At 32.2% G+C, this 27,631-nt stretch overlaps 1 protein-coding gene and 1 non-coding gene across 2 annotated transcripts in view; one reads left to right on the top strand and one right to left on the bottom strand.

The window, feature by feature from the left end:
- Smp_144310 (voltage-gated potassium channel, KCNQ) overlaps positions 1–12,557 on the bottom strand; it is a gene marked incomplete at both ends in the record, with an annotated part of 46,259 nt that extends 33,702 nt beyond the window's left edge. Inside the window, 5 exons of the mRNA XM_018795117.1 lie at positions 1,515–1,607; positions 4,179–4,354; positions 7,066–7,192; positions 12,367–12,457; positions 12,493–12,557. Coding sequence (XP_018649462.1) covers positions 1,515–1,607; positions 4,179–4,354; positions 7,066–7,192; positions 12,367–12,457; positions 12,493–12,557 — 552 coding nt within the window. The remainder of the gene's footprint in view (positions 1–1,514; positions 1,608–4,178; positions 4,355–7,065; positions 7,193–12,366; positions 12,458–12,492) is intronic.
- A 1,409-nt stretch (positions 12,558–13,966) lies between these two features.
- On the top strand, positions 13,967–14,035 carry Smp_tRNA_02274_Pseudo_TTG.1.1. Its single transcript has one exon. It is a non-coding gene (tRNA).
- Positions 14,036–27,631: the final 13,596 nt, after the last annotated feature.

Here is a 27,631-nt window from a genome sequence, read left to right as displayed (position 1 = left end):
ATAAACGTGTTGAATATGTTCATATTACTAATCAATTTTATAGTTTATTATTGAAACGTTTCGTCAAATTACGATTACATTGGTGATATATGTTAATTTGTACATTTCTGTAAAGATCTAACCGGTTGAATACTTTGGATTTTATTAGTGAGCGTCGAATAAATAAAACTTATTATTATTATGTGTATAGTTTTTTTAACTTCATCAGAATAAATCTATCACTTGAGTAATAATGAAAGCAAATATTGTTTTGTAGGTATATTTCATCAAGATGGATTTAATAATATACATTTTCAGAAGGGGGTTTTGTGTAGATTTTAGTAATTTCATATGGTTGAGATCATGAGTCAATTGAAACTAGATCACCATGGAAAACCTGGAAGCACTAGAGGGCCGTTTCGTCCCATTGTGAAACTCCTCAACAGTACGCGTCCACGATCCCGCCTCACGAGATTCGAACCAAGGACCTACCAGTCTCATGCCAGAGCACTTAACCGATAGACCACTGAGCCGGTCGGCATGCAACAGTGTTAATGTCTAACTTCAACCAATCCACGAAATTGATCAACCATTCACCAATTGTCTTCAGTAGGTTGATATCTCCCAACAGACCTTATTAAACTCCACTGGTGAGGAGTTCCACAATAGGACGAAACGGTCGTCCAGTGCTTCCAGATTTTCCATGGTGGTCTAGCTTCAATCGACTCATGATCTCAACTATATAATATACATTTCCTAAAAATACTCTGCTAATAAAGGCTAGTTAACGTATTTCAATCCTATATATTTGTTATCAAAGATGATTGCCAATTATAAGTAACGATTACTTTAAGTTGTTGTAGGTATCAATGATAACATTATCATCCTCGTTCATTAGAAGAAGTTAGTTATCATAATTGTTCAGTAAGCTTATACTTCATTAACTTTTAACAAAATCATACATGAATCAATCATTAAAATGTATGAATTTTGAAGATAGTAGAAAAGGTAACAATATGCATCAACAGCATAAGTATTTATTATCAAATGTTTGTTGAATCTCATATATTTTCATAGTTAATATCATGAGTCAATTGAAGCTAGACCATCATGGAAAACCTGGAAGCACTGGACGGCCGTTTCGTCCTATAATGGGACTCCTCATCATTAACTATTGCTCATTGAAGAAGATGTCAAATCTAATTGTGTTATCACTTAGTGATTATCAAATGTATATTGATTAGTTTGCTGAAATTTATGTTTGTTTGTTTTTTCCAAATGAAAATAATGAAATAAAACAGTGAAACTCTTACTTAGAAAACATTATAAACCTATTTAATATCCATTAGGTAGGACTATAATTATAATAGGAAGAAAAAAACAAACAAATAGAAAATCGATAATAAGTGAAACTAGAATAACTAAGTAGGTAACTAACTAAGTCTAATGAAATGTAAAACATATACATGATTAATTGCTTGAATAAAAAACATTAAAATGAAACGGTTATATAAATAAATAAACAATTTACTTACTACACCCCACCATAAAGCATCAGCATATGTACGAATTTTTTCATTTTCTTTTTTTTCAACTAAAAATATTAAAAATGAACTGAATAGAAGACCTAAAAATTCAATATACACCCGGTGTAAACCATTCCCTAATAAAGAATAGAGAAAAGGGTTAGACGAAACATAAAAAAGATTAAATGTAATCAAATGACGTAATATATTACGGATGAAATATGGAACATAGAAACAACAAAAAAAAAGAAAATTATAGAAATCTATTTGATAAGTAAACAAACACAGGAAAGAAAAAAAACAACAACAATTGGGACAATAACAATCGTCATAATTACAAAAAAAACACAGATATGATCGATTATTTTTTTGTATTATACAAAGGGATATCAGTATAGAGTAAACTATACGTGATATATATATATGGACGTATTGTGTAGCTGGATAAATTATTGAGACCTTTGTTTATATTTTTATTCCCATTTGTATTAAAACAAAGTTAAAAATCAAACTTATGGGTTTTGTATGTCCCTTTTAATGCGTATTATCCATATGGAAATGAGGAATAAATAAAAAACCAAACATGAATTATTGTTGTTAATTGTTTCATCATATGATTTTGTAAAGAGAGAGATTTATTTTATTCAATCATAGACTGATGCTATCTATAGAACTATTATTGTTATTCTAACTAACGTCCCTACCTTTCCGTCTCAGTTTATCTGAGATGAAATAGTCATCTGTTATACTAATATTCATGGAATAATGTATCACGAATATATATATATATATATATATATATATATATATATATATATATATATCACAAGATTACTAAGCAAAACGTCTATATAAATTAGTTTTTAATTAGTTTTAATCGATCAACTATGCATTTATATGCAATAGACTGGAGTGAATGTAATGATATATGAGGATAGAATAAATATTTTAAAATCAGTCAGTTAGTTACAACGTAGAACTTCGTACGTGCGTACATCAGTTCGTGTTGCCATACCACATTAGCACAGAGATGCAGTTGTCGATTCAAATCCCATAATGGTAGAAGTAGTAAGATTATAAGCATTAATGTGAAAGATTAGGGTTTGAAGATGTTATCGAAGGAGTATAATCTAGTGAAATAAATTTCGAAAGAGAAAAAAGATAGAGATATGAAGAATTCAGATTATTAGAATTTGGTAGAACACAAAGAGTAGATGCATCTTCGTCATTGCAAAAGATTTTGAACCATGTCATTCAAAGTCTCTAACCATCGGTTGTTATCATCTCGCGGATCCCAACTAGGTAGTCTACACCTACCAACATGGCTCAGTCCACTTGTCAGTGACTTCAGGGATTTGTGACACCTATTTTAAAGAATCTAATTGTATACCATGAGGTTTCATAATGATAAACTAATGGAAATTGAAGTGTAACGCATTTATTTGTACAGAAAAGCAATCTATTCCTTGGTATTATTTTATTACTAACATTCAATTTAAATCGCCTACAGTGTTGGTGTTCTTTTTTATTACAATTTCTCAAAATAGGGGTTTTTGGAGATTGTAGTAAGTGTAATAGGTGAATTCATAAGTCTATATAAGCTAGACCACTACTGGAAACCTTGAAGCATTTGAAGAAAGTTTCGTCGTAGTATGGGACTCTAAGCCCAGACCTTCGATCTCACGCGCGAACATTCAACCTCTAGACCACTGAGCCCGCCTGAATCCAACGGCGTTATTGGTTAATTCGTTCATGGTGTAAAATATATCTTTAAGACATGAAAGAATGATTTTCCATAAATTTATTCTCTTTACTTCTTTCACAATCACTATCAAGAAATATGTGCGAAGTTTTTGTGACTAATAATGTTTACATGAAGGTTCAAATATTTTTACAGCATTGATATTTTAAACAAAACTTTTACGCAACCAGAATGACTTAGTAATTTTGCACTTGATTCGCTCTAAAAGTATGTCTTATCAATAGGTTTACACTAACTGACAATATTGTTGCTAATAATATCATATCACTTAGGCTTTAGAGCTAAATGTTGTAATATGGCAATTAGTTTGGGTAATTTATCATCATAGCTCATACACTTTTATATTTTGTCTTCGGGGAGAATCAGTTGGAAATTTCACACCTAGGTTCATTGCTACTTGGGACTCATCAGTAAGAGATTGAACTCAAATGAGAAATCGTTGAAAATGACTATATCTTCCCCCATTGACGCATGTTAATTTTGAGTGTTGCTCATACTGAAAACTTTCTTTATATAATCGAAACGTAAGTCAGAGTAAAAATTTCATTTAAAGTCCCATGTAAACTTTTGTGTTTCACTTTCTGATTAATCCAAAACTCTCAAATAATCAAGACTAATTACATGTGGAATTTTCATATTGGCTTATAAATGATCGATGCAGAATAACTGATCAATATGGACCATTTGGCTGATACGTATTCTTTAAGTTTCGACACCTTTAAGTGATCTATGATACAATTGGGGCTGCTTTAGTAATAATGAAGTGCTCGGATAATCCGTTATTTTCATTTCAATTTTGAGATGATGAAAAATTAATTCAATTTTCTTCGTAATAACTTATGGTTACCTCTATCCGTAATCAATAAACGGGATTATGTTTTTAAATCAATAATACAAATACTTTTACTTACTTGTCTATGTGCCCATACAACGGATGCTAATAATTTAAATGATCCACCTCTACGATCCATTCGTATCATACGTAAAATCTGAAAGAATCTCAATCCTCTTAGTGCACTTGCTGCAAACATATTTCTATCACTGTCTACAGCAAGAACGACTACACTGGCGACAATAACAATGACATCTATTAAAGATCAATTGAAAAAAAGGAGTTTGCATTATTATTATAAAAAGAATAGCAAAATAAAATGTACTTCAAATATTTTTGTAATTGGCCAAGCACTATATGAATGTTAATAAAGTTATGTTCATATATATCACACGGATATACATTCAGATGATTGAATCTATTAATTCATTGCACTAAAGTGATGATTGATTATAATGAAACTTTGAAAACATTTACATTGGCACGTATTAGTTTATAACCCTAAGTAGTCAGTTTATTTTCATAAAAAGTCAACCAAAAAAAACTTATTTTATAGAATACGTAGTTTACAAAACTGGCTAGTCATTAAAAGTCACATAGAATTAAATAGTATTTAATTCCAGTTTGGAATTACTGTAAAAGGTGTTCACATGTCACCTCTATAGATTATACCATGTGACATAACCCTTCGCGGTGTGCTTTTTAATTGTAGAAATCTGTATATAAATTGAACTTTGATGAACCTTACTGCTCAAAAAATTTCTCAGTAGAATTTCAAAAATTCCTCTGGAATCTTGATGTATGTTTGTTCTCTGAGCTGGATGGTTGTCGTTCAGAAGGACTATGAAAGCTCCACAACCAAACTATCCAGCTCAGAGAACAAACCTACACCAAAATCACCCACCTGAGCTAAAAATCTTCACCATCTCTTCTGGAATCTCTTAATTAAATTCTGTATAATGAATTATAGGACAGAAATTTTATAGAGTTTGTTCAATTAGCTAATTATCTTTAAATTGGGTGGAATAAACATATGTCAATTTCATTATTCCTCTTTACGTTTATTAAAGAGCTTAGATTGTATTTACCTAAAAAGTTGTATCATTCAGAACTGTTAAACTGCTATATTCATCAAAACATGTATTAATAATATACAATCAATGAGTTTCCATACTGACCTACTCTATGTTATACAAGATTAGAGAAATGAAAAAATAAATAAATAAATGATTTATGAATTATAAATAAGTTATCCGCATATATATACATGTAAATGGCTAAAGGGAATTGAAGCATAACAACGGAAATAAATTTATATAAAAAACATATTTCAGTTTGTTAGTTTTAAAACTTAATTGTATCTATGCTACGAAAGTAAATCAAAGAGTTGATATCTGGTAAGTGAGTAACTAATAAAAGTACAAATTTTAAATTAGTTATCCACAATGTTAAATGTAAATCATTATAATCAATACTAAACTGTTTGGCGATAAATAAGTCAAGTTCATTATGAATCGTTTAGATATATATATATATACGCATAATGACAATTAGCGTAATACTTGTATGCATGTACGATATTGGTGATTTCATGTGGAATGAATGCGTCACAAGGCAGGCCCTCACATGGAATCCTGAATGCCAAATGAAAAGAGGAAGACCAAAGAACACATTACGCCGAGAAATGGAGACAGGCGTGGGAAGAATGAACAAAAATTGGATAGAACTAGAAAGGAAGGCCCAGGATAGAGTGGGTTGGAGAATGGTGGTCGGCGGCCTATGCTCCATTGGGAGTAACAGGCGTAAGTAGGAAATTAATGTGGAATGAATGTAATACTGTTTTTAATTTTCTCTTCTGAATTTTCTTGATTAGTAACAATTCGTTCGATAGAAAAAAAGAAGACATTTAAGAGCCCATTTTATTTAAGAAATCATCGTTTGCCTAATACCTTTACAATATTATTTATGAAGTATATAAAGGAAGATTTGTATGTTGTTATAAATGATTTTTTTACCTAAAAAGATGTTGATTCGCTTGAATCATGATTAAACTTCATTGAACTAAATACAATCTTTAGTAGTGACTTCAGTTTAACACTATTTGTTAAACAATAATTAGATCAAATAGTTTATGAGTTGAAGTCCTAACATTTCGTAGTATTAGTGCTCTGGCGCGAGACTGATAGGTTCTGGGTTCTAACCTCGCGAGGCGAGATCATGGATGCGCACTACTGAGGAGACCCACAATAGGACGAAACGGTTGTCCAGTGCTTCCAGGTTTTCCATGGTGGTCTAGCTTCAATTGACTCATGATTTCAACTGCAAAAATACTGAAAATCTCCACAAAACCCCTTCTGAAATAAAATAATGTTATTGTTATATCCTAGTGAAGACATAAGTACGAGTAACTTCCGGGATCTATTAATGGGCTATTATTCTATATATCTTGTTATTGTATAACTAATCAGTGGTTACATTTAATCCATATATATTTATCTTATTATAAGCTTTTTTAGCTTATGGATTATTATTATACGATTTACTGTCCCTAAATTATATTCAGTTTATTGATTATTGTATCCCACGTTCACAGACACATTTTGGCTTGATCTGGCATAAATATTATCTATTTTATGGTGTGATGCGATTTGTCTGTCTGGTATATAAACTGAGTATGCTTGAAATAAATGATTCGCATAGCAGAAACTGTAATTCGTGTTCTGGACTCAATTGAACGGACTAGGCGGACAAGGGACCAATAAAGACGCTAGACTGCTCATACCGGTCGAATGTCATTGATTTGGCACCGTGCTAAGATTGGAAAAGTCGTATTTCGATTGGTGGATAAATCATGTGATAAAAGGCCGGACATAAAATCATAACAGTTATTGAAAAGAATTTTCATAAACATATGTAGTGTTCAACATTTCTCATAGTTTAAACTATTCAATAATAATATAACTTACCTACAATACAAAATGGTCTTCTTGCAAAATGTAATCTTCCACGCCATGTTTGATATCTGGATCGGCAACCAGCACTCCATAAACGCAAACAATATTCAGCAAAAAACCAAAATAATATTACAAGTTCCTTTAATACATAAAATCAGAAATAAAAAAAATATTTTCAATTTTATGTATAGAATCATATCGATATTAATAAATAGATTAGAAATGTTCATTACATTATGAGTAAAACATATCATCTATAAAATAAGAAAAAAAAACTTTTAATAGTTGAGATCACGAGTCAATTGAAGCTAGACCATCATGACAAATTTGGAAGAACTGGATAGTTGTTTCGCCCTATTATGAGACTCCTCAGCAGCGTGTATCAACCATCCCGCCTCATGTCATTCGAATTATTAATTTTATATATTATTCTAAAAGAATATGGTAAATAACCAGCATGAAATGCACTTGTGGTGTAGGTTACTTATATCTAAATAAGTAGTATATGGTGATGATTAGGCGTAGAATGTATTTCAGGAGAAGATCGATAACGGGAGAACGGGAACGAAACGCAATTCGTATGAAAATACATGAGCAATAATAATCAGAGACAATAGACTGATATTTGCACAAGGAATGGTTAAGACTGAGACAATTGATTTATAGTTTGCAAATTAACTGTGTTCTGTTCACTACACACTCACTTAACATTATTAATTAACAACTAAAACTTAATACATAATGGACTTTTAAAAGTTATACTATTAAAACAAAGTTTCATATTATAAGCAAAGGTCGAGTCCAGGATACGAGTTTCGTACTATTTGGGACTCGTCAGCTAGATGTACCTGCATCTTAGAGTTGATGTTCACTCTGGGACTCGAACCCAGTACCTTTCGCTTCAAACGCCATCGCGTTATTCACTCAACTACTGAGTCCTGATAGCCACTTGCTTGTGCAACGGGGTGAAGTTTGAATCCACTTAGTATTGTATGTTTGAAGTTTCATATTGTTATCATTCTGTTATGTATATAATATATTTCAAGTTTAGTCAATAAAAATAAGTAATAGATCACTTGGATATAATTTAGAAACATAGACAAAATGACGATAATATTGTAAAACCGCTAAATTGATGAACTGAATATATCAAAATAATAATATTATTACTATTAATGATAAGTGAATTAGGTTTGGTAAATAAATATTCAATGTCGAATGTAAAGCCTAAAAACAACTTTTTTTAAAAAGATAACTTGAAAAATGTGTTGCTAACCAATGGACCTTTATTCGCCTTCTAATAATTTACTAGAATCTCCAGGAAACCCCCCTTCTGATAATGATCATATGCTCACTATTGCCTGGCTCCATAAAGTAATTCCTGGAGTTCTAGTGAGAAGTCGTGACCAGTGGAGAGGTAGAGACAGGTATTTACCTCAGTACAAGTACAAGTTGGTCGCACAATTTCGTGGATTGGTTGAGGTTAGACATTAACACCGTTGGATGCCGGCTGGCTCAGTGGTCTATCGGGTAAGTGCTCTGGCGCGAGGCTGGTAGGTCCTGTGTTCGAATCTCGTGAGGCGGGATCGTGGATGCGCAACAATAGGACGAAACGGTCGTCCAGTGCTCCCAGATTTTCCATGGTAGTCTAGCTTGAATTGACTCATGATCTCAACTATATAAATTTTAAAGTGCTTAATTTTATCTTGTTTATTTGTTTAAATTCAGCACAAATTTAAGGGTAATGATGATGATTACTTGTAATCATGAATAAATAAATATTTCATAGATTAACTTCATGTGATAAAAATCCACTTGTATTTCTCAATGATAAAAAATTTCTGTTTCATAGTTACAAATGTTGGACAAATACATAACTAATCAGTTCATGTTGGTATTGTTTGGATGAATCTTCCCATTGATGTTTAGAACTTCAATTGATCAGTTTGTTATTGGCATATCTGCATCCTGTGAGGACTGCTTTATAAGCAAAGACGGATAGTGGCTATCAGTGAAATGCAGGACGTGAGCTTCGTCCGATTTGGGACTCGTCAGCTGAATATACTTGCATCCCAGAGGTGATGTTCATTGTGGGACTTGAATCCAATATCGTTCGTTTTAAACGTCATCGAGTTATCCACTTAGCTACTGAGTCCTATCAGCTCATGTTTTCAAGCATTTTTTCACTTATTGTCATAATATATACCCGGGTACCTTTGATAAACCCTTTATTTTTATTAGAATAGAGCAGCCAGTCCCTAACCTAATACAGAAACGCAAGTTTCTATCTAAATTGTTCAACAAATGTCAACTTTTCAAATTGATGAGGAGAAATGTTGAAAAATATGTTTTCCAGTGAGAATCAAATGTAATGAGTAGAATGAATAGTTCACATACTGCATGGAATACTAATGATTCACATTAACATGTTATTTTCACATCTTATAGTAGGAATTAGTATTTTTCTTTTAATACAATTTCTATTAGATGATCTGTTTCTTTTGATTTGTATTCATAGTGATTAATTGTTTACACATTGTTGCCTTATGATTTCCATTACATTGTTCATATCACTGATTATTGAATGATTTCAGGAAATGTCGAATAGTTAAAACCCATCTTGAACTAAGACATTTGTAGAATTAATAAGTCTTTTATAATTTTAGTAATAAAGTTAATGTGAAACCTGGATTTCTATCACCAAACTTATAAACATCTCTTTTTCTTAGCATATTGTTTTGTAGTTGAAAGCGTAGGTCAATTGAAGCTAGACCACCAGGGAAAACCTGGAAGCAATGGACGACCGTTTCGTCCTATTGTGGGACTCCTCGACAGTGTGTATCCACGACCTCGCCTTGTTTTAACCTATTAATGTATTCTAATAAGTGTGCTTTTTCTCAAATTTTGATCAAATTTAAATTAAACTCTAACCAGTACAATAAACTTTCCTGTATTATATATATATATATATGTCACCCGATTCGCGACATACCTAGATACTCATTTAAGGATGAAATCATATATACTTTGACAGAAAGGTTTATGTGTTATACAAAATACTTTATAAACTTTATTAAGGAATCAATAGATGTGTATAATCGGCTGTCATATACTAATATATTTTTTCATATAACTATAAATACGAATGTACAGCCTAAGTAAATGATTTCGCCGAAAACAAAATTTTCTTCTCTGACTTCTTTTTATTCTTATTCAATGACACAATGGTTTATTTTAATATCATATCATCTCAAATATATAAAGGCGGCCTGCTTGAATATCTGGGCTACCTGTTCCTACCGTCTAGATATTTTAACAAGTTGTTTGTTTCTTTGTTTGTTTGAATAGATCATTATGTCAATTAATTGCTTAACCTATTAAGGTGTGTTTGTGAAAAGTTTATGACCCTTCTCTGTACAAGTTACAAAAATGTACAATCGGAGACATCGTGATGGCTTGGAGTATGAATTGAAGAGAATGAATATTATTCAGTGCGCATCCACTATCTCGCCTCGCGCGATTCGAACCCACGACCTATCAGTCTCGCGCGCGAGCTCTTAACCTCTAAACCACTGAACCGACCGACATCCAGCGGTGTTAAAGTCTAACTAATTTGTTTACATAAGTCAAGTTTGTTTAATAAATTAAGGTTTTATTGGCCAAGTTGTACAAAAATTACAGTAAATACGTTCTTTGAGTTGTGCTTTTTTTTAAAGAAAAGGTTCTTTTTCGAAAATCTAGTCCAAAAGTGTACATTAACGTATATGTAGTTGGTAGTTGTCCATATTTGTGAATTGTGACAACAAAATATGAATAAGTCATTGATTTCCATCTAATTAATAAACATATATTTTAATCTTCTTATATAAGATTCTTATATGATGTAAAGAAATAATGTGATAAATATTCTGTAGGATGGTTTTTTTTGTTACAAACTGACAACAATTAATAAAGGAATGAACATTGATTGTCATTAAATTACTACTTGAAGGGGGATTTTGTGGAGATTTTAGTAATTTCATAATTGAAACTGTATAACAGTGTCGAAGTGAAACACTGAATTCTAACTCAAAAATAAATAATGATGAAACTTGGTGTGATAAACAAATGATTGTCAATGTTCACTGATGATGATTCCTAGAACAGAACAAGACATTTGTTCATTGCTATTTGTTTTAGTGATTTGCAAGTTGATTCCAATCCTTGATGAAATCTACTATGAAACAGTATTGATATCCAAAAGCTTAAAACACTAGTAAGACAAATTAAGAATAATATGCTTTCTTTAAGACTTGTTTTATACTTATTTCCACAAGACTTTACATAAATCGAAAACTAGAAGTGACCATGACACATAATGATCAGGAAAAATAAGTTCTAGCTAACTTATTTGAGAGATGTTATTTGGCTTTAACAGTAACAATAATGATTATTCGTTATAGATATTCAACATCTTAGCTTTCATTTAATTTTGATATTACTATAAGTGCAGTAGCTTGTCAGAAATTAGTCTATTATAAACGGAATCGATATTTACCCAGGTTTGGTAGTCGATGTATGACTGTTAGATCGAAATACTATCATATCATAAATCGCTTTGAATGAACTCGATAATGATTTATGATTAATGAATGTTTTTCACATTTGAAATGACAACGTCCCTTCATTATTAGCCTCTTTAGTCATCAACTCTTACTAGAAGTTTAAACATTCTGGGTATGTTGATCGTTTCAGCTATCTTCGAATTCTCGTTTTTTCAAATTATTATTGTGAATTGTAATAATTTGTAATGACTGATATGTATACGAGATTCCAAGTTGTTTCCATCATTATATTAGTCGCTATCTGAATCTTATTCGTCAGAAAAAGGCAATACATAGGATTAGTATCAAAACTAGACGACTTAAATTAGACAAACTTCAATCTCTTATTATACTTATACTTATATACTTATATACTTATATCCATATAAGTAGTATATGGTATCGGTCAGACATAGAATGTATTTTGACAGAAGACCGATAAGAAAAGAACTGAAATGATGCGCAATTGATGGGAAAATGCATGAACAATCGAATTAGAGAAGATGAACTAATATTTACAGAAGGAACAGTGAAGATTGAGACAACTGGTTGTTAATTTGCAAATTAACTGTTCATTGTATGGTTATCAGAATTTAGTGAGATAGTCTGTAATTTTTGCTTAAATACATTCGATTGTCCCCAACTAGTGTTTTGTTCACTACAATATTTCTATGTTATAAAGACACTGGAAGATGAATGAAAAACTTTAAGTAAATGTTATATTACCTACCATATAAAGTAAAACTCGTCCAGCTGATTCTGCATACTCATTAATAGTAGATAATACACTGAGAATAAGACATCCAAAGACTGAAGCAAATCTATATTATGATAAAAAGAAAATTTAGAGAGAAACAAATTAAGTTTTGCAAAAGAATGAATTTGAAAACCATAGAAAATGACTTTTTCATTTACTGACATTTACGGTAAAAGTAATAGACAATCCGACATACTTTCCAATAAGTATACACTTCCTGTTGCTATATTAAACAGGATTATTTTAGATGAGATGCTTTTGTAGTTGCCAAGGTCAGTATAACCTATATAAATCTTGTAAATAATTGAATAATTTGTCTATAATAACATAAATATTTTGACTTATAATTTGATTTTCTTACTTATTTCTGTTTTGAAACGTAAGTTTTCAGATTTTTTTATATTTAGATGTCTATCTTTTTATTAAAACGTTGTGGTATATGCTACTGATATCGAGAGATATAAGTAGTATGTATCATTAATCGAAAGTGATATACTTATCTACAGAACATTAGGATAATCAAAGAAAAGACAACAAGAACAGTGAATAATTGGTATGGAAACAAAAAAAAACAATCAAGTCTAAATGAACTACTATGAATTTGGTGTTCATCTTGTTGTGCTAATGAGGTATGGCAACTTGAACCGATGCATATATGTGCCTGGTCCTACAACGTAGATGACTGACTGACTGAGAGAATTGATTAAAATTTTGCTGATGAACTAGTTACTGTATGATTCTCGGATTTTACTAAGAGATTCTATAATGTTGTGTTCGAATACACTTGACTATTTTCACTGATGTTCTTATTCACTACATTATTAACATTAGAGAATCTGGTGAAAATCCAACAGAAGTGATAAATTATTTGGAAGTGAGAATTTTCAAATCTCAATATGATAATAGTTTATATTAATTAAATTAACACAGACATTTTCAGTAATATTCTTAATATGAGATGTTTTCCCTGGTTTTCCCTGGTGGTCTAGCTTCAATTGGCTCACGCTTTCAACTATGAAAATTATTTATGTTTAACAACATTAGACAGAAAAACAAAATATTCATTAAAATATTGTAAAAAATACAAATAAAAAAATTGGTCATTCATAAATATCTCTAAGAAACTTTAATAGTTGAGATTATGAATCAATTGAAGCTAGATCACCATGGAGAACCTGGAAGCACTGGATGGCTGTTTCGTCCTATTATGGGACTCCTCAGCAGTGCGCATCCACGATCCTGCCCCACAATTATTCCAGCCAAGGGCCTATCAGTCTCACGCGCGAACGCTTAACCTCTAGACCACTGAGCTGGCCGACATCCAATGGTGTTAATGTCTAACTTCAACTAAGAAATAATAGAAAACATGATCTGTTTTATATCGAAATAGATCATGTTGACTAAGAAAACAGTTGAGGATTTACAATCAAATCATTTATTCAATAAAATGCATAACTGCTGAGAATACATTTATTCACTAATATAAATTATCACACATCAATGGGAAGGTTCAAGCAAGTAATACAAGGTGAATTTAAACTTCACCCCATCGCACAAGCAAGTGGTTATCAGGACTCAGTAGCTAAGTGGATAACGTAATGGCGTTTGAAGCGAACGATATTGGGTTCGAGTCCCAAAGTCAACATCAACTCTGAAATGCAGGTACATACAGCTGACAAGTCCCAAATGGGACTTGGATTCCACCGCTATCCACTATCCATCTTTCCTCACCATGCTTGTGAATTTAGACTATATCGAGGCAATACACACAGTATGCACATATGCCAATTAGAGACTGATCAGTTGCAGTCCTAAACATCAATGGGAAGATTCAAACAAGTAATACCATGTGAATTTACATTATATTGACTGTTTTCCATGTTGTTGTTGTTGTTTTTTCAACATTAAAACTGTAATGATAAAGTATACTCCGTTTTTATGTTGTATTAATAAGCTAAAAGCATTAGTTTAGTCATTTTAAGTTTGCTAATATGATTAATTTTCATCTATTTATAGTTTGTATATAGTTGAAGTGATAATAGTAAAATAAGCAATCATTTGGTTATAAAGTGCTTTTTGTCGCATTTATTATCCTTATATGTTTTTACTAGAATATGTAATTTTATAATGATTATAAATGTTAACCTTAAAATGACCTAAATATGTCTTATGTTAGTGAAAAGAAAAAGAATTTTCCATTAAATATGAATTAGGTTTCAGTTTGTCCTAAATGGAATGAACTATGACGCGAATGAAGGCTATCTGTAATTACTAACTTACGCCTGTTACCCCTTATGGAGGAGAAAAAGTCAAACACTGGCATTATCCATCGAACTCTGTTCTGAGAGATCCTATCCAGTTTCTATTCATTTTTTGGTGTCTGATTCCAATTCTCGACGCAATGTGTTCCTTGGTCTTCCTCTTTTCCACTTCCCTTCAGCGTTCATTTGCGAATTCCAAATCGACTAAGTGTATCCATTCTATTCATTTTATTCTGTGCTTTCCTGCAGATATGAAGGTTTTCGTAATGCAGTCAACCATCAGAAGAAAGAGCAAGAGAGAGAGTAAGCAGCCTTGCCTCACTCTGGTTGTCGCTCGGAATGCATCAGTCTACTGTTCTCCATTCACCACTTTGCACTGTAGTCTATCGTATGAGTTTTGGATAATATTGACAATATTCTCAGGGACTCTATAGTGTCGAAGAAGTTTTCATAATGTTCTCCTACCCATGCTGTCAAACGCTTTCTTAAAGTCAATGAAATTGATGTACAGTAACGAATCGCACTCAATTGATTGTTGGGCGATGATCTGTAGCGTTGCGATTTGGTCTCTGCTTGACCGATCCTGACGGAATCCGATCTGTTTATCTAGACTTTGGGCGTCTATTGCATCTTTTATCCGGTTCAGCAACACTCCATTGAGAACTTATCTTGTTACCGATAGTAGTGTGATGCCTTTCTACCATGCACATTTGCTCAGATCTCCTTCTTTCGATATCTTGATGAGGTATCATTCTGTATAGTGTGTCGGTACCTGTTCCTCCTCAAAACTTTTCTTGAATAGAAGGTGAAGCATGTTTGCAGTTACTTGTATGTGTGACTTCAGTGCTTCAGCTGGTATAATGTCAGATTTTATTACACTCCCACTCTTAATTTGTCTGAAGGTCACAATTGATTTCTTCGATCGTTGGTGGAGTGACATCTATAGGAAGGTGTGTGTGTGTGTTCTGCTTCGATAACCGGTCGATTCAACCGAGGTGGTCTATTCAAGAGTTTCTCAAACTGTTCTACCTATCTGTTTCTGTGTTCTTGAATGTCATTGATTAGTTTATGTTCTTTGTCCTTTACCAGTCTCTCTGGTTTATTATATTTCTTCTTCGTTATACAACATGGTTGACTAATATCTCCATCTGTTGCAACCTTTCCTCTGTCGTTGCTAGGTCTCCCACATATTTCTGCTTGTCACCTCGAATACTCCTTTTCACTTGCTTGTTCATCCATCTTGTTCACCATATAACTCAGAGAAAACAATTCTATCAAATGCATTTCTCACAGGTGAAAATCTCCCCTATCATATTTATTTCTAAAAAATATAAACAATTGATTGTTATTAATGTCGCCTATTTTATTCTAATCCTCTGAAAATTTAAGTACATTTTACAATTCATTTTAAACACAATTTTTTCTTCACTTTAATATGAACTTTATTTCGATTATCTATAAGAAGTTACCAAGGCAACAGGACGATATACATTAAGGTGAATTTTTTTTAATAAATAGATATCTTCATTGTAAATAATGTTTTGAATAGGATACTTTCTAAACTTTCTCATATTGTTTATTTTTTTTACAGTCAGTAGGATAGAAAATTATTCATTTAACTGTTGAGTAGTTATTCTGCAATGATTTATGTTACACTGCTAACATCCAGATTCAAACCCAGGACCTACCGGGCTCGCGCCAGAGCACTTAACCTCTAGACGACTGAGCCGGCCGGCATCTGATAGTATTAATTTTTAACCTTAACTAATCCACGAAATTTCGCGGCCAACTTTCATTGTATTGAAATAGATACCTGTCTCTACCTGACATGGATTAGCTCCACTAGTCACGACTTCTCACTAGAACTCCGTCCAGTGCTCCCATGTTTTCCATAGTAGTCTAGCTCCAATTGACTCAGGATCTCAACTATATAAAATTACCAAATATCCACAAAACCCCTTCTGATGATAGTGGATAAATTGTTTTAATTCATAAAAAGTAATACATATTACATTGATTAATTATGACTCGTACAGAATATTGATAATTGATACTGATCACTATTTGTTGATTATTTATTGACGTTAAAATACTATTTATACAAACAAGGGTAAGTTACTATTTGAAAGTAGAATTTAATACCTTTACTGATTTATGGCGACTATTAATTGATGTGATGTTTGAAGTTGATAAATAAGTGAGAAGCAGTGACTGGTGGAGTTCGACCAGGTCTGTTGTGAAATATTCACTCACTGAAGACAATGGTCGATTGTTGCTCAGTTTCGTAGATTGATTGAAGTTAGACATTAACACCGTTGGATTCCGGCCGGCTCAGTGGTCTATCGGTTAAGTGCTATGGCGCGAGATCGGTGGGTCCTGGGTTCGAATCCCACTAGGCGGGATCATGTATGTTTACTGCTGAGGGGTCCCATAATAGGACGAAACGGCCGTCCAGTGCTTCCAGGTTTTCCATAGTGGTCTAGCTTCAATTGACTGATGATTTCAACTATGAAAAAAGTTATAGTCATCTATTTATAAAGTTGAAAAAAGTTTTGTTAGGAATAATTTGGCTAACACCATAATTTGCTTTTTGTAATAAACATTTATCATGAATTAATGAAATATTCTTTACATTCACAATAAAAGTAGATACATACATCTAGCTAGTTTATTATGAAGTCAGCCACTTTAGGAATGAACTGTTACGAATGAGTATTAGTTCAAATTGTTCAACCTAATATCAGTCAAAGAAGAGTGAGAAAGTTAACGGAATGAAAGTAATGAAATGTATATATCCATAGTGGTGAAAGACGAGACACAAAGAATATAGCAAAAAAGTAATCATTAAAGTAGTAAAATGTTATATGTAGAATAACAATGAGCTTAAGATTAAGAGGAAGATGTAAACGTAGCCGAGCTACTTAGACATATTTAGGGTCATATAAATCAATGTCATCATTCATATATTACTACTGTTAGGAAGGCTTTACTCAAGTTTCCTTAGTCACTTTCTTTGAATGGAACAAATTAACAGCTGATTTCTTCTTTATTTGTTGACACTTTGTTTAAATTAACAAATACTTCCATGCTATCTATCATTATTCATGAATGTAGTTATTATGCTGGACATGGATAACTCATCTACTAAACGCTTCATTCAATTAAGCTTGAAGGATTTATTGGTTGGTTCATCATTTCATTTCAAACAATATGACTATCTGTAGGTTTTTTTCTTCTGGTTACTCCACTATATTCAAGCAAACTGCTAAGGACAGTAATCGTTAAATATTTTCATAAGCTGTCATAGACTATGATGTGCAGCGGTCAAGCAATGGACAGATAAAATCTGAACAGGATACTGATACTTTGGGTGCGTTAACAAAACTTAACTAGTTATTTTTATTCATGCTAACATTTAACTGGCCACAAATTCGTTAAGTTAAAAAGGCTTCCAATATCAGTAAGACTTTCATCGCCCCTGACTTATATACTAGGTACGATTGGAGAGAAAAGACCTCGTCATAAACGCTTTTAGAATATTATGAAAGGCATTCAAAAAGCTTTTGGATTTAATATCATCCTTAACGTAATCACAAGTTACTGTAATTTGATTAATATATCTCTGTGTAAAAGTTTAGTTTAATGAAAAGTCAAAGAAATCAAACTGGTATTACTTGACAAAGCAAATTTTAACAAACATGATAATAATAAACAAGCGTTTATTGTTGAAACATTTTTGAAGAACAGTCACCTTTATTGAAACTTAAGTTCTTTAACCAACTTTGCTTATTCATATGCATTAATGTTTATAATTAGCACTATATAGTGATATAAATTGAGTCATATAGTTTGCTTATTATACGTTGATATTTAATTAGCAGTTGATTGGCGATTATTAGAAATTTTACAAAAATAATCAAAACCTACGATAGGGGTATAAAAACATCCCTACTGTTCATACTACTGATAAGACAAACGCCCATAAGAATTGTTATTATAGTTTATATTACTAACTGACCTTAGTTAGACAACTGTTAAAAACAAGACTCAATAGGCAGTTACTTCATTCTAGTATGAAACTTCACAGCAGTGAATATACTTGATCTTGTCCGAGGTCAAACCATGAACTATTGAGTCACATGAACAGGAGCCGGCAATAAAAATAAACTCAGTTATTTACAAGTTCCTTCTTTTGTTTTATGACACAACAATTAGTTAACTAATTAATAAACGATAATAGTTTTCATATCTTAAACTGATCTTGGTGGATTACATAATCAATATCGTCAATAACTATATAGCAAGTGGTATTTATGCTAAAGTCAGTTTTACAATTAACTCTTCATAAGTTCTGTATAATGCTTTATTTGAATCTATTTGAAACGTTACATTTTACAAATTGTTTATAGATTGTATATTTAAGATCAACATTTTACGCAATTAATCAATCTTTTTTATGTTACCGACAATAAGAACTTGAATTACAATAGGTGAATTCTTTAGATTATCATATATATATAATAACAGATGTGTGTAGTTGAACTGCAAGCTTAATGAATTCCCCTTTATCATTGTAAAACTATGGTATATTATGGGCGGAAGTCGTCTATCATATTAACTTTACTATTAAAATTTCGATAGAACCAATTCACCAGCTAGTATATTAATGAATTTTTTTTCAAATGGTTGAACTAAATTTTTATTGTGAAGATAACTAGTTAGTCAACAATTCCAAGTCTTTGATCAATATGAAAAAACTATTTAAGATTATTCACATTTGAAAGTTCGAGAAATGATGCTAAGTAACCGTATACACTATGTCAACTTGCACTGTATATAGTTATATATATGTGATTATTATTGAGATAGTCGTTGTATTGTATATAGATTGTTCAAATACTATATACCGTCATGTTTGTGATCTTGTTCGGTTAAATTCTTTGATTTTCAAACATAAATTAAATAGATCACTTTTATTACCTTTTCAAAACATTTGAGCCAACAACTCATTAACATTAAATATATTTGTATACATAATTCAATCTCCAGATAACTGTTTATGTATTTGACTAAAATCCTCAAAGGTATAGTTTATTTCCCTCCCTCACCCCCCTCACCCCAAAAAAAATTATTACCATTATAGGTAGTAACTGTATTTTTAATAACAGATGTTTTGCTACATTGTATCTATTCTAGGAACATATTTCTCCTATTGTGTCATTTCGATTTTATTTGCTAAAACATACACACACACACAAAATAGTCACAATTTATCTGTTATCACTTTTCTATTCAAATTTCATTATCATTATTATAGAACATTCTTGTCTATATTTTTATAGCGATCATAAAACGTTGACTTTTTTGTATTTTTTGAATTTGTTTTTTGTTGTTGATAGTTTATCATCATTGCTGTTGTTGTCGTTGTCGTTGTTGTTGTTGCTGTCGGTGAAAGAGAACATATTCTCCTTTTTAAGTTCACTTTCATTTTTATCTTTCGTATGAATCAAAATGTTTACATATAAGAAATATTACCTTTGAAGTCATTTTGCTAAATTGCTACGTCAGTTACATTTTTAAAGATTGAGCCAATTTGTACTATCTTAACTGGTTGATAGGAATAAGATGCATGAAAAAACGTTAAGGGAATATCCTAATTGGTTTTTTTTTAAAGGTATGTAGTCTATTTATGAAATAAATGACTGTTTTTATGGAGTTTACTTTCAAATTTATCAGAATTATTTATTTATGTATTTTGAATGCCAAATGGTATTCTAATATTAGTATTTACATTTGAAGCGTACAGTCATTTTGTGTTTTGTCAATATTCATTTCATATTTGATCATGTAGTGTCACATTCTGGTTAGCGTTTTTTTTTAGAGAGTTGGTTTTCTACGGGATGGGGTCGCCAACCCCATGCACAACCCCCCTCCTTTACCCGGGCATGGGACCGGCAGTAGCCCCCGAAGGAGCTACAGGCGGAAGAGGAAGACCAAAGAACACATTACGCCGAGAAATGAAGACAGACATGAGAAGAATGAATAAAAACTAGGTAGAACTAGAAAGGAAGGCCCTGAACAGAGTGGGCTGGAGAATGCTGGTCGGCGGTCTATGCTCCATTGGGAGTAACAGGCGTAAGTGAGTAAATACGTCTCGGATGTTATGCCAAGCCCATATAGTTTATCCTAACTTCTAGACATGCCAATTTATTCAATCTTCTTGAGTTACATTTTGACCCTGTTAATTATTCGCTTATTAATCATGATTGTTTTTACATGGTCACGTGTGAGTGTATTGCTTACGCTATTCATCACATGTCTGTAACTGATTTTTGTCTAACTATATATGTCGATTCACAATTGGTTAAATTGAGTTGACTCACATTCCATCTCCGATTCGTTTCGCTTCGCTTTGTTTGCTCCGTCTCTCTGACTTTTCTTATCAACGATTGTACAAAATACACGTATTCAAAACTTCATTCTCGTATTTTTTTATTTAATTCCGTTATTCACCAACGTGAGTTAAGTCGATGATCAGGCACGAGGATCGCCGACATGTTTATTTCAATAACAAACATTCATACAATCCAAATGGAGTCAAATATCAGGTCCACTAAAATCATTCTCATTGGTTTATATACACGAATCAAATATATATACAAATTATCAGAAAGGGGGTTTTGTGGAGATTTTAGTAATTTTATATAGTTGAGATCATGAGTTGATTGAGGCTAGACTACCATGGAAAAACTGGAAGTACTGATAGGTCCCGGATTCGAATCTCGGGAGGCGGAATCGTGGATGCGCACTGGTGAGGAGTCTCACAAGAGGATGAAACGGCCATCCAGTGCTTCCAGGTTTTCCCTGGTAGTCTAACTTCAATTGACTCATGATCTCAGTTATATAAAATATAATCAAATTGACTGTTGATATTAAATTTTCATAGTTTTCAATAACTATTCTCTCAATTAAAAATGTACAGCACACTTCATTTTCAATTAACCTAATAGATATAAGTAATGTAATGTGATGACTTTACTGCATCTTCTATAAACCATAATTATACTATTTTGTTAGTTGCTAAGAAATAATTACAATAGTCGGCAATATTTGAAGTAGTCAAGCTGTTCAACTACATCAAAGTACACTCTCTTAAACATAATGTCTACCAAGCTATGCAACGTATTCCACAATACATTAGTCAGTTTATTTATCTGTTTAACATGGTCGATATGTAGAAAAGCAATGTATTCCATTAAATTTCATTAGTTTTTCAACAAAGATATAGTAAATAGATATTTAGTTGTGGGATTAACTGAGCTGCAACAGGAAAAACTAATTTCTTTACATATTAATTAACTCAGGAGTCTATCAGGCTTCGCAATGAGACCTTTTTCATACGTTTCGCTAAATTCCTCACTTGGTTTTCAGTATTGTCATACATTCTATAAAAGGATGGTTTAATTTCAGAGTTTTATTTGTAGTTCTGGATAACAACCCACGTTATTTCTTTACGTAGAATTGTTAGATCTTGAAATTAGTCTACATTTACTAAAATCAATTACTTCAGATGATCTTATTTGTATCAAGAAGATGATTGATTAATTGTTTAGAGCATATGTCAAGAAAATTTAGGGAAGCCTACAAAATTGTCAAAATCATGTTGTGGTGTGGCTTACTTATATCCACATAAGTAGTATATGGTGATGGTCAGGTATAGAATGTATTTCAGTAGAAGATCGATAAGGAAAGAACAGGAACGGAATGCAATCGGTGTGAAAATGCATGATCAATACTAATCAGAGACAATGGACTTATATTTGCCGAAGGAACAGACAAAATTGAGACAATTGATTGATAGTTTGCAAATTAACTATTTACTGTATGGTTGTCAGATTTTAGTGAGATATTCTGTAATCTTGTTCTCAGAGGAATTCGATTGTTCCCACTCGTATTCTGCTCACTACAATGTCATTTCATAGTTGAAAGCGTGAGTCAATTGAAGCTAGACCACCATGGAAAACCTGGAAGCACTGGAAAGGCGTTTCGTCCTATTGTGGGACTCATTAGCAGTGCGCATCTACGATCTCGCCTCGCGAGCTTCGAATCCACGACATATCAGTCTCGCGCTAGAGCACTTAATCTCTAGACCACTGAGCCGGCATCCGATGGTGTTTATGTCTAACTCCAACCAATCCACGAAGTTGAACAACCATTCACCAGTTGTCTTCAGTGAGTTCCTATCTCACAACAGACCTGTTTGGAACTCCACTGGTCACTGCTTCTCACTAGAACTCCTGGATTTACCTCTCGAAGTCAGTCACTAGCGAGCATATGCTTATTATTATTATCAGAAGGGGTCCGCAAAAACCCCTTCTGATAATGATGTGATTTCAGTTAATCGGCTATCAGTAGATACATCAAACTAAAATGGACGCTACAGTTAGAAGTTTGAAGTTAAACCATTTAAGTTATAAAATGTACTAATATTCAAGCAGAATCCGTTTTTTGTTGGCTAGTTAACCAATTGACTGATATGAACACTCTAATAAATATGTAACAAAAAGCTTTTAAACATTCTGCACAATCAAAATGGTACTTATTTGCCATAGTTTATTCAATTCATTCCTATACAATGTAAATGGATAATTATTGTTTGATTATTTAACTATATAAAAGTCAATTTAGATTTTTACATTAACTACATTTCATATTATTTAAAAACTATGATCTAGGAAATTACATAGGACAGTTTTCAAACAAAGAAATACCGATAAATGTCAATGGTGAATAGTTTACTTTTATGAATCCCATTAGATCTGATCCAAAATAATGATAGTAGAAATTAAATTTAATTGATCCAATCAATTAATATTGGTACTAAAAATAAAACGGTAGGAATTCGGTAATTTAATGAACACAGTAATTGTTGTCCATATATATATATACGTACTTCTGCATTCTTTGAATGAAATGGCAAACTTCTTAAACCTTTATTTTTAGTCTGAACAGACGTGAGCTTCATTCATTGGATCAGTTATTTCTATCGATAGTTCTGCCTCAGTAATAAGTTATAACATATTCTTGTATTCTCGTTTAACCTTATGTTTGATCAGCCTCTGACTATGAAACTGATTATTCGTGCCTGATAAAAAATGTTTATATAAATGAGTCTGTTGATCGTTTTGTAACTGAATCTCATGCCTGTAGAAAGTATTTAACACTAAAACAATTTAGGGTTTAAAAGTTCCACATACATTTTTATCAATTGACCGACGTAAGTTAACATTTATGATAGTAAGTTTATGATGCAGCAGTATTTAATAAATAAGTCTAATTCTATACTAAATTGATACGATTACTGAGTACTGATTAAATTGTAACTTGTCTTTTCTATGGTACTGAATAAATGCTACTCAGCGTTCAATTAATCTAAGTGTTTTATTACTTGAGTTCATAAGTCGATTAAAGCTAGACCACCATTGCAAATCTGGAAGAACTGAATAAACGTTTCGTCCTAGTATGTGACTCCTCGTCAGTGCTCACCCAAAGATCCGGTCTCGTGAGATTCGAACCCAGGACCTATCAGTCTCACGCGCGAGCACTTGACCTCTAGACCACTGAGCCGGCAGGCATCCAATGTAGTAACTGTAATAAGTGAATTCATGTGTTCATATAACCTAGACCACTATGGAAAACATGGAAGCACTGGATGGCCGTTTCGTTCTCTTATGAGACTCCTCAGCAGTGCGCATCCATCATCCCGCCTCTCGAAATTCAAACCCGGGACCTATCAGTACTTACAGGTTTTCCATGGTGGTCTAGCTTCAATTTAATCGTGGATTCAACTATAATATATATTTCTTTTAGATTCTACTTTAAGGACATTATTCTTAAAACTTATTATATCAGACATTAACAACTAAGAATTCTTAAGGTCACAGAATATTGAATTAAATATGTGTCAAGTTATTACCTTTTGTTTAAATTTAGAATACATAATGACCAGAAAAAAGTTGTCTATAGCAAAATTACATTTATCACAACGAATTGATTCTTCAGAGTATATGTTAAAATTTTTCGTGAATAACTGAAACTTCAATGATTTGCAATATGTTAAATTAATAGAAGAAGCTCGTCATCATTATCTATGACAGTATTAGTATTGTGGTGTGTGCTACTGATGTTGATAGATATAAATAGTATGTATCATCAATCGAAAGTGGAATACCTGGAGGCAGAAGGTTGAGAAAGTCGAAGATAAGATAACGAGAACAGAGAGTGATTGATATGAAAACAAAGGAACAACAAAGTCTGAGACAATTGATATATATTTTGCAAACAAAGTATTGACTATATGGTTCTCAGACTTTACCAAAATATTCTGCAATGTTGTGTGCGAATACATTAGGTTGCCTTTACTGGTGTTCTCGTTCACTACTATGGCATTACTATAATACAATAAAGTTATGTGTTACACCATTAGAAATTCTCAAAATGGATGGACAAGTTCGAGGTAATTTTACGGTCAATGATTTGGCAAAATTTAATTCATTCAATTAAATTTAATGTGAAATCTTATAGATACTTGATTATCTGATATGGTTATTGGTTATTCAATTTCCATTTGACTGTAAACTTTCACCAGTTAAAATCAAATAAATAAAGTTTTAGTCAAAAAAATCTTGTCTAAGTAAGGTTCAAGTAGTCTATTGAATATTTTGCATAAACAAGCATCGTTTACTTTAGATAAATTTTGATGGGTTTGAAATAATAATTCTTTATGAAACTACAGTTTTCATAAAGTATACGTAACAATGTTTTGATTATAAATAAGATGATTTATTTATCAGAGATAAATGTGACATTACGGTTATTGCCTTGAAACTCATCTATAACTTGCATAGTCTTTACTGTTCGATGTAGGGATAAGGTTGTGGAAATTGGTGGTCAATGTTAGGTCACATTTGAAAACCACACGATATTATGCATGGAATATTTGAAGTCATATATTGTTATGACGTATGAATTTGTAATAATATGGACGTGCAATTGGAGAGGAATGAATTTATTGATCGGAGGCAAATGATACTTGAAATTGTACGAGCAGTCTTGATTGCGTATCGGCCCTGCTATCTGCCTAGCCCAGCCAGTTGAGTCCAGAACACAAATAACAGCCTCGGAAATATGAATCATTATTCACAAGCATACTGGGTTATATATACTAACCAAACAGACCAAAATATACCAAAAATAGAAAAATAACATTTGTACAGTAATTGGCCAATGTGGCTGTAGCTAGGGAGAAAGTAATCAATAATAATAGTTCCAAGGTCAAAATAAAGGTTATGATACGAGGAACACGGAACAATTAGGTCACTTATTTAACAACTATCCAATAGGGAATAGGCATATTATATTTGTCCATAAATAGACATCAGATTTAGGTTACTCATTTAACAACTATCCAATAGGAATAGACGTATTACATTTGTCCATAAATGGACCTCAGATTTATGATTCATAATTCGCCAGGGGATACAACATATATTAACATAGTTGGACCACAGCTCAGTAGTCTAGAGTTTCAGAGTTCGTGTGCAAGACCAAAGGTTCTGGATTCGATTCCCAGGTGGGCATTGTAGATAAAGACTGTTGCTTAGTCTCATACAGCCGCCTATCGCTTCAACGTTTTCAATAGTGCTCTAACACTGGCCAGTTTATGATTTCAATGTACCATTTAGTTTTACTAAAAGACTATTAGTACAAGCTAGTTTTTTATATGAAGAAACCATACTTACGTAAACAACTACTTATATTCATTACAGGGTAAAAATACGCAGTTTCTTTTAACAGCTCTCATGATATTCATGAAGCAATAAGATATCTGACCCATAAATTATTTTCTTCCTTACCCCTTGATTAGTACGTCACCTCATTTGTTATTTATTGTCGAATCCATGTATATTAAAATACTGATACTATCAACTGATCCGTTCTAAAAATAAAAATATGTTGACTTCTTAATTGTAGTTGAATAATGTAGGTTAGTGAACTACTATGGGAAAATTTCATTACGTATCACATATAAAGACTAGACCCAAGATGGTATATTCGTCTAGTACTTTATTATTAGTAATTTTGTAATTAATAGATAAAGTATGAAATTAAAGCAATTAGTCCCTTTGATAAATTTCGATAATATAATGAGAAGACGAAGATTATCAGAACTACGTGATATATTAGCGCAATACATTTCAAACAATTTGATCACACATATACTTGTTAAGAACATTTATATATAAAAATAAAAGGTCAACTAGACTGGAAATGGGGGAGTAGACAAGGATAATAATAATAATGTTAACACAATTTGACACCAAATCACTCTGGATAATAAGCCTATATTACCAGGGTAGGTTTAAGGTGAGAACAAACTGTTTTTGAATACACAAAGGGGGTTTGAATTTTCGTATGACTAAGGCTTCAATAAACATCAGTATACACCCTTTTACACATTTAAACAACACAACAAAAGCCGAGTTAAGATCAATTCTATGACCTGTTTCAATTATATTTTTGGGAATAGAGGATGATGGATGTTTATCCTCTACTCTTATTGGGTCATTCGACTCTTTGTTTTTGCAACCATTTTGGAATATGTTCACCCACCCCAATTTTCGAACACGATTGCTCCTCCCTATGTATGTGTGACCACGCATGTTCTTAACAAGTATATATGTGATCGGATTATTCGAAATGTATTGCGCTAATATATCACATAGTTCTGATAATCTTCGTCTTCTTATTATATTATCAAAAGTATGAATTAACAGGAATAAAGAGAAAACACCTTAAGTATCATTGAAAATATCAGACTTAGATAAAATTATCATACAGATTGCCATATTTGACAAATCTTTTTCACAGAATAAATATAGAGACAAGTCATAAGAAAAGAGATAAATTATGGTTAT

This window comes from Schistosoma mansoni, chromosome 1 (genome assembly GCF_000237925.1).
Source record: "Schistosoma mansoni strain Puerto Rico chromosome 1, complete genome".
NCBI lineage: Eukaryota > Metazoa > Platyhelminthes > Trematoda > Strigeidida > Schistosomatidae > Schistosoma > Schistosoma mansoni.
This window is presented reverse-complemented; position numbering and strand designations above follow the sequence as displayed.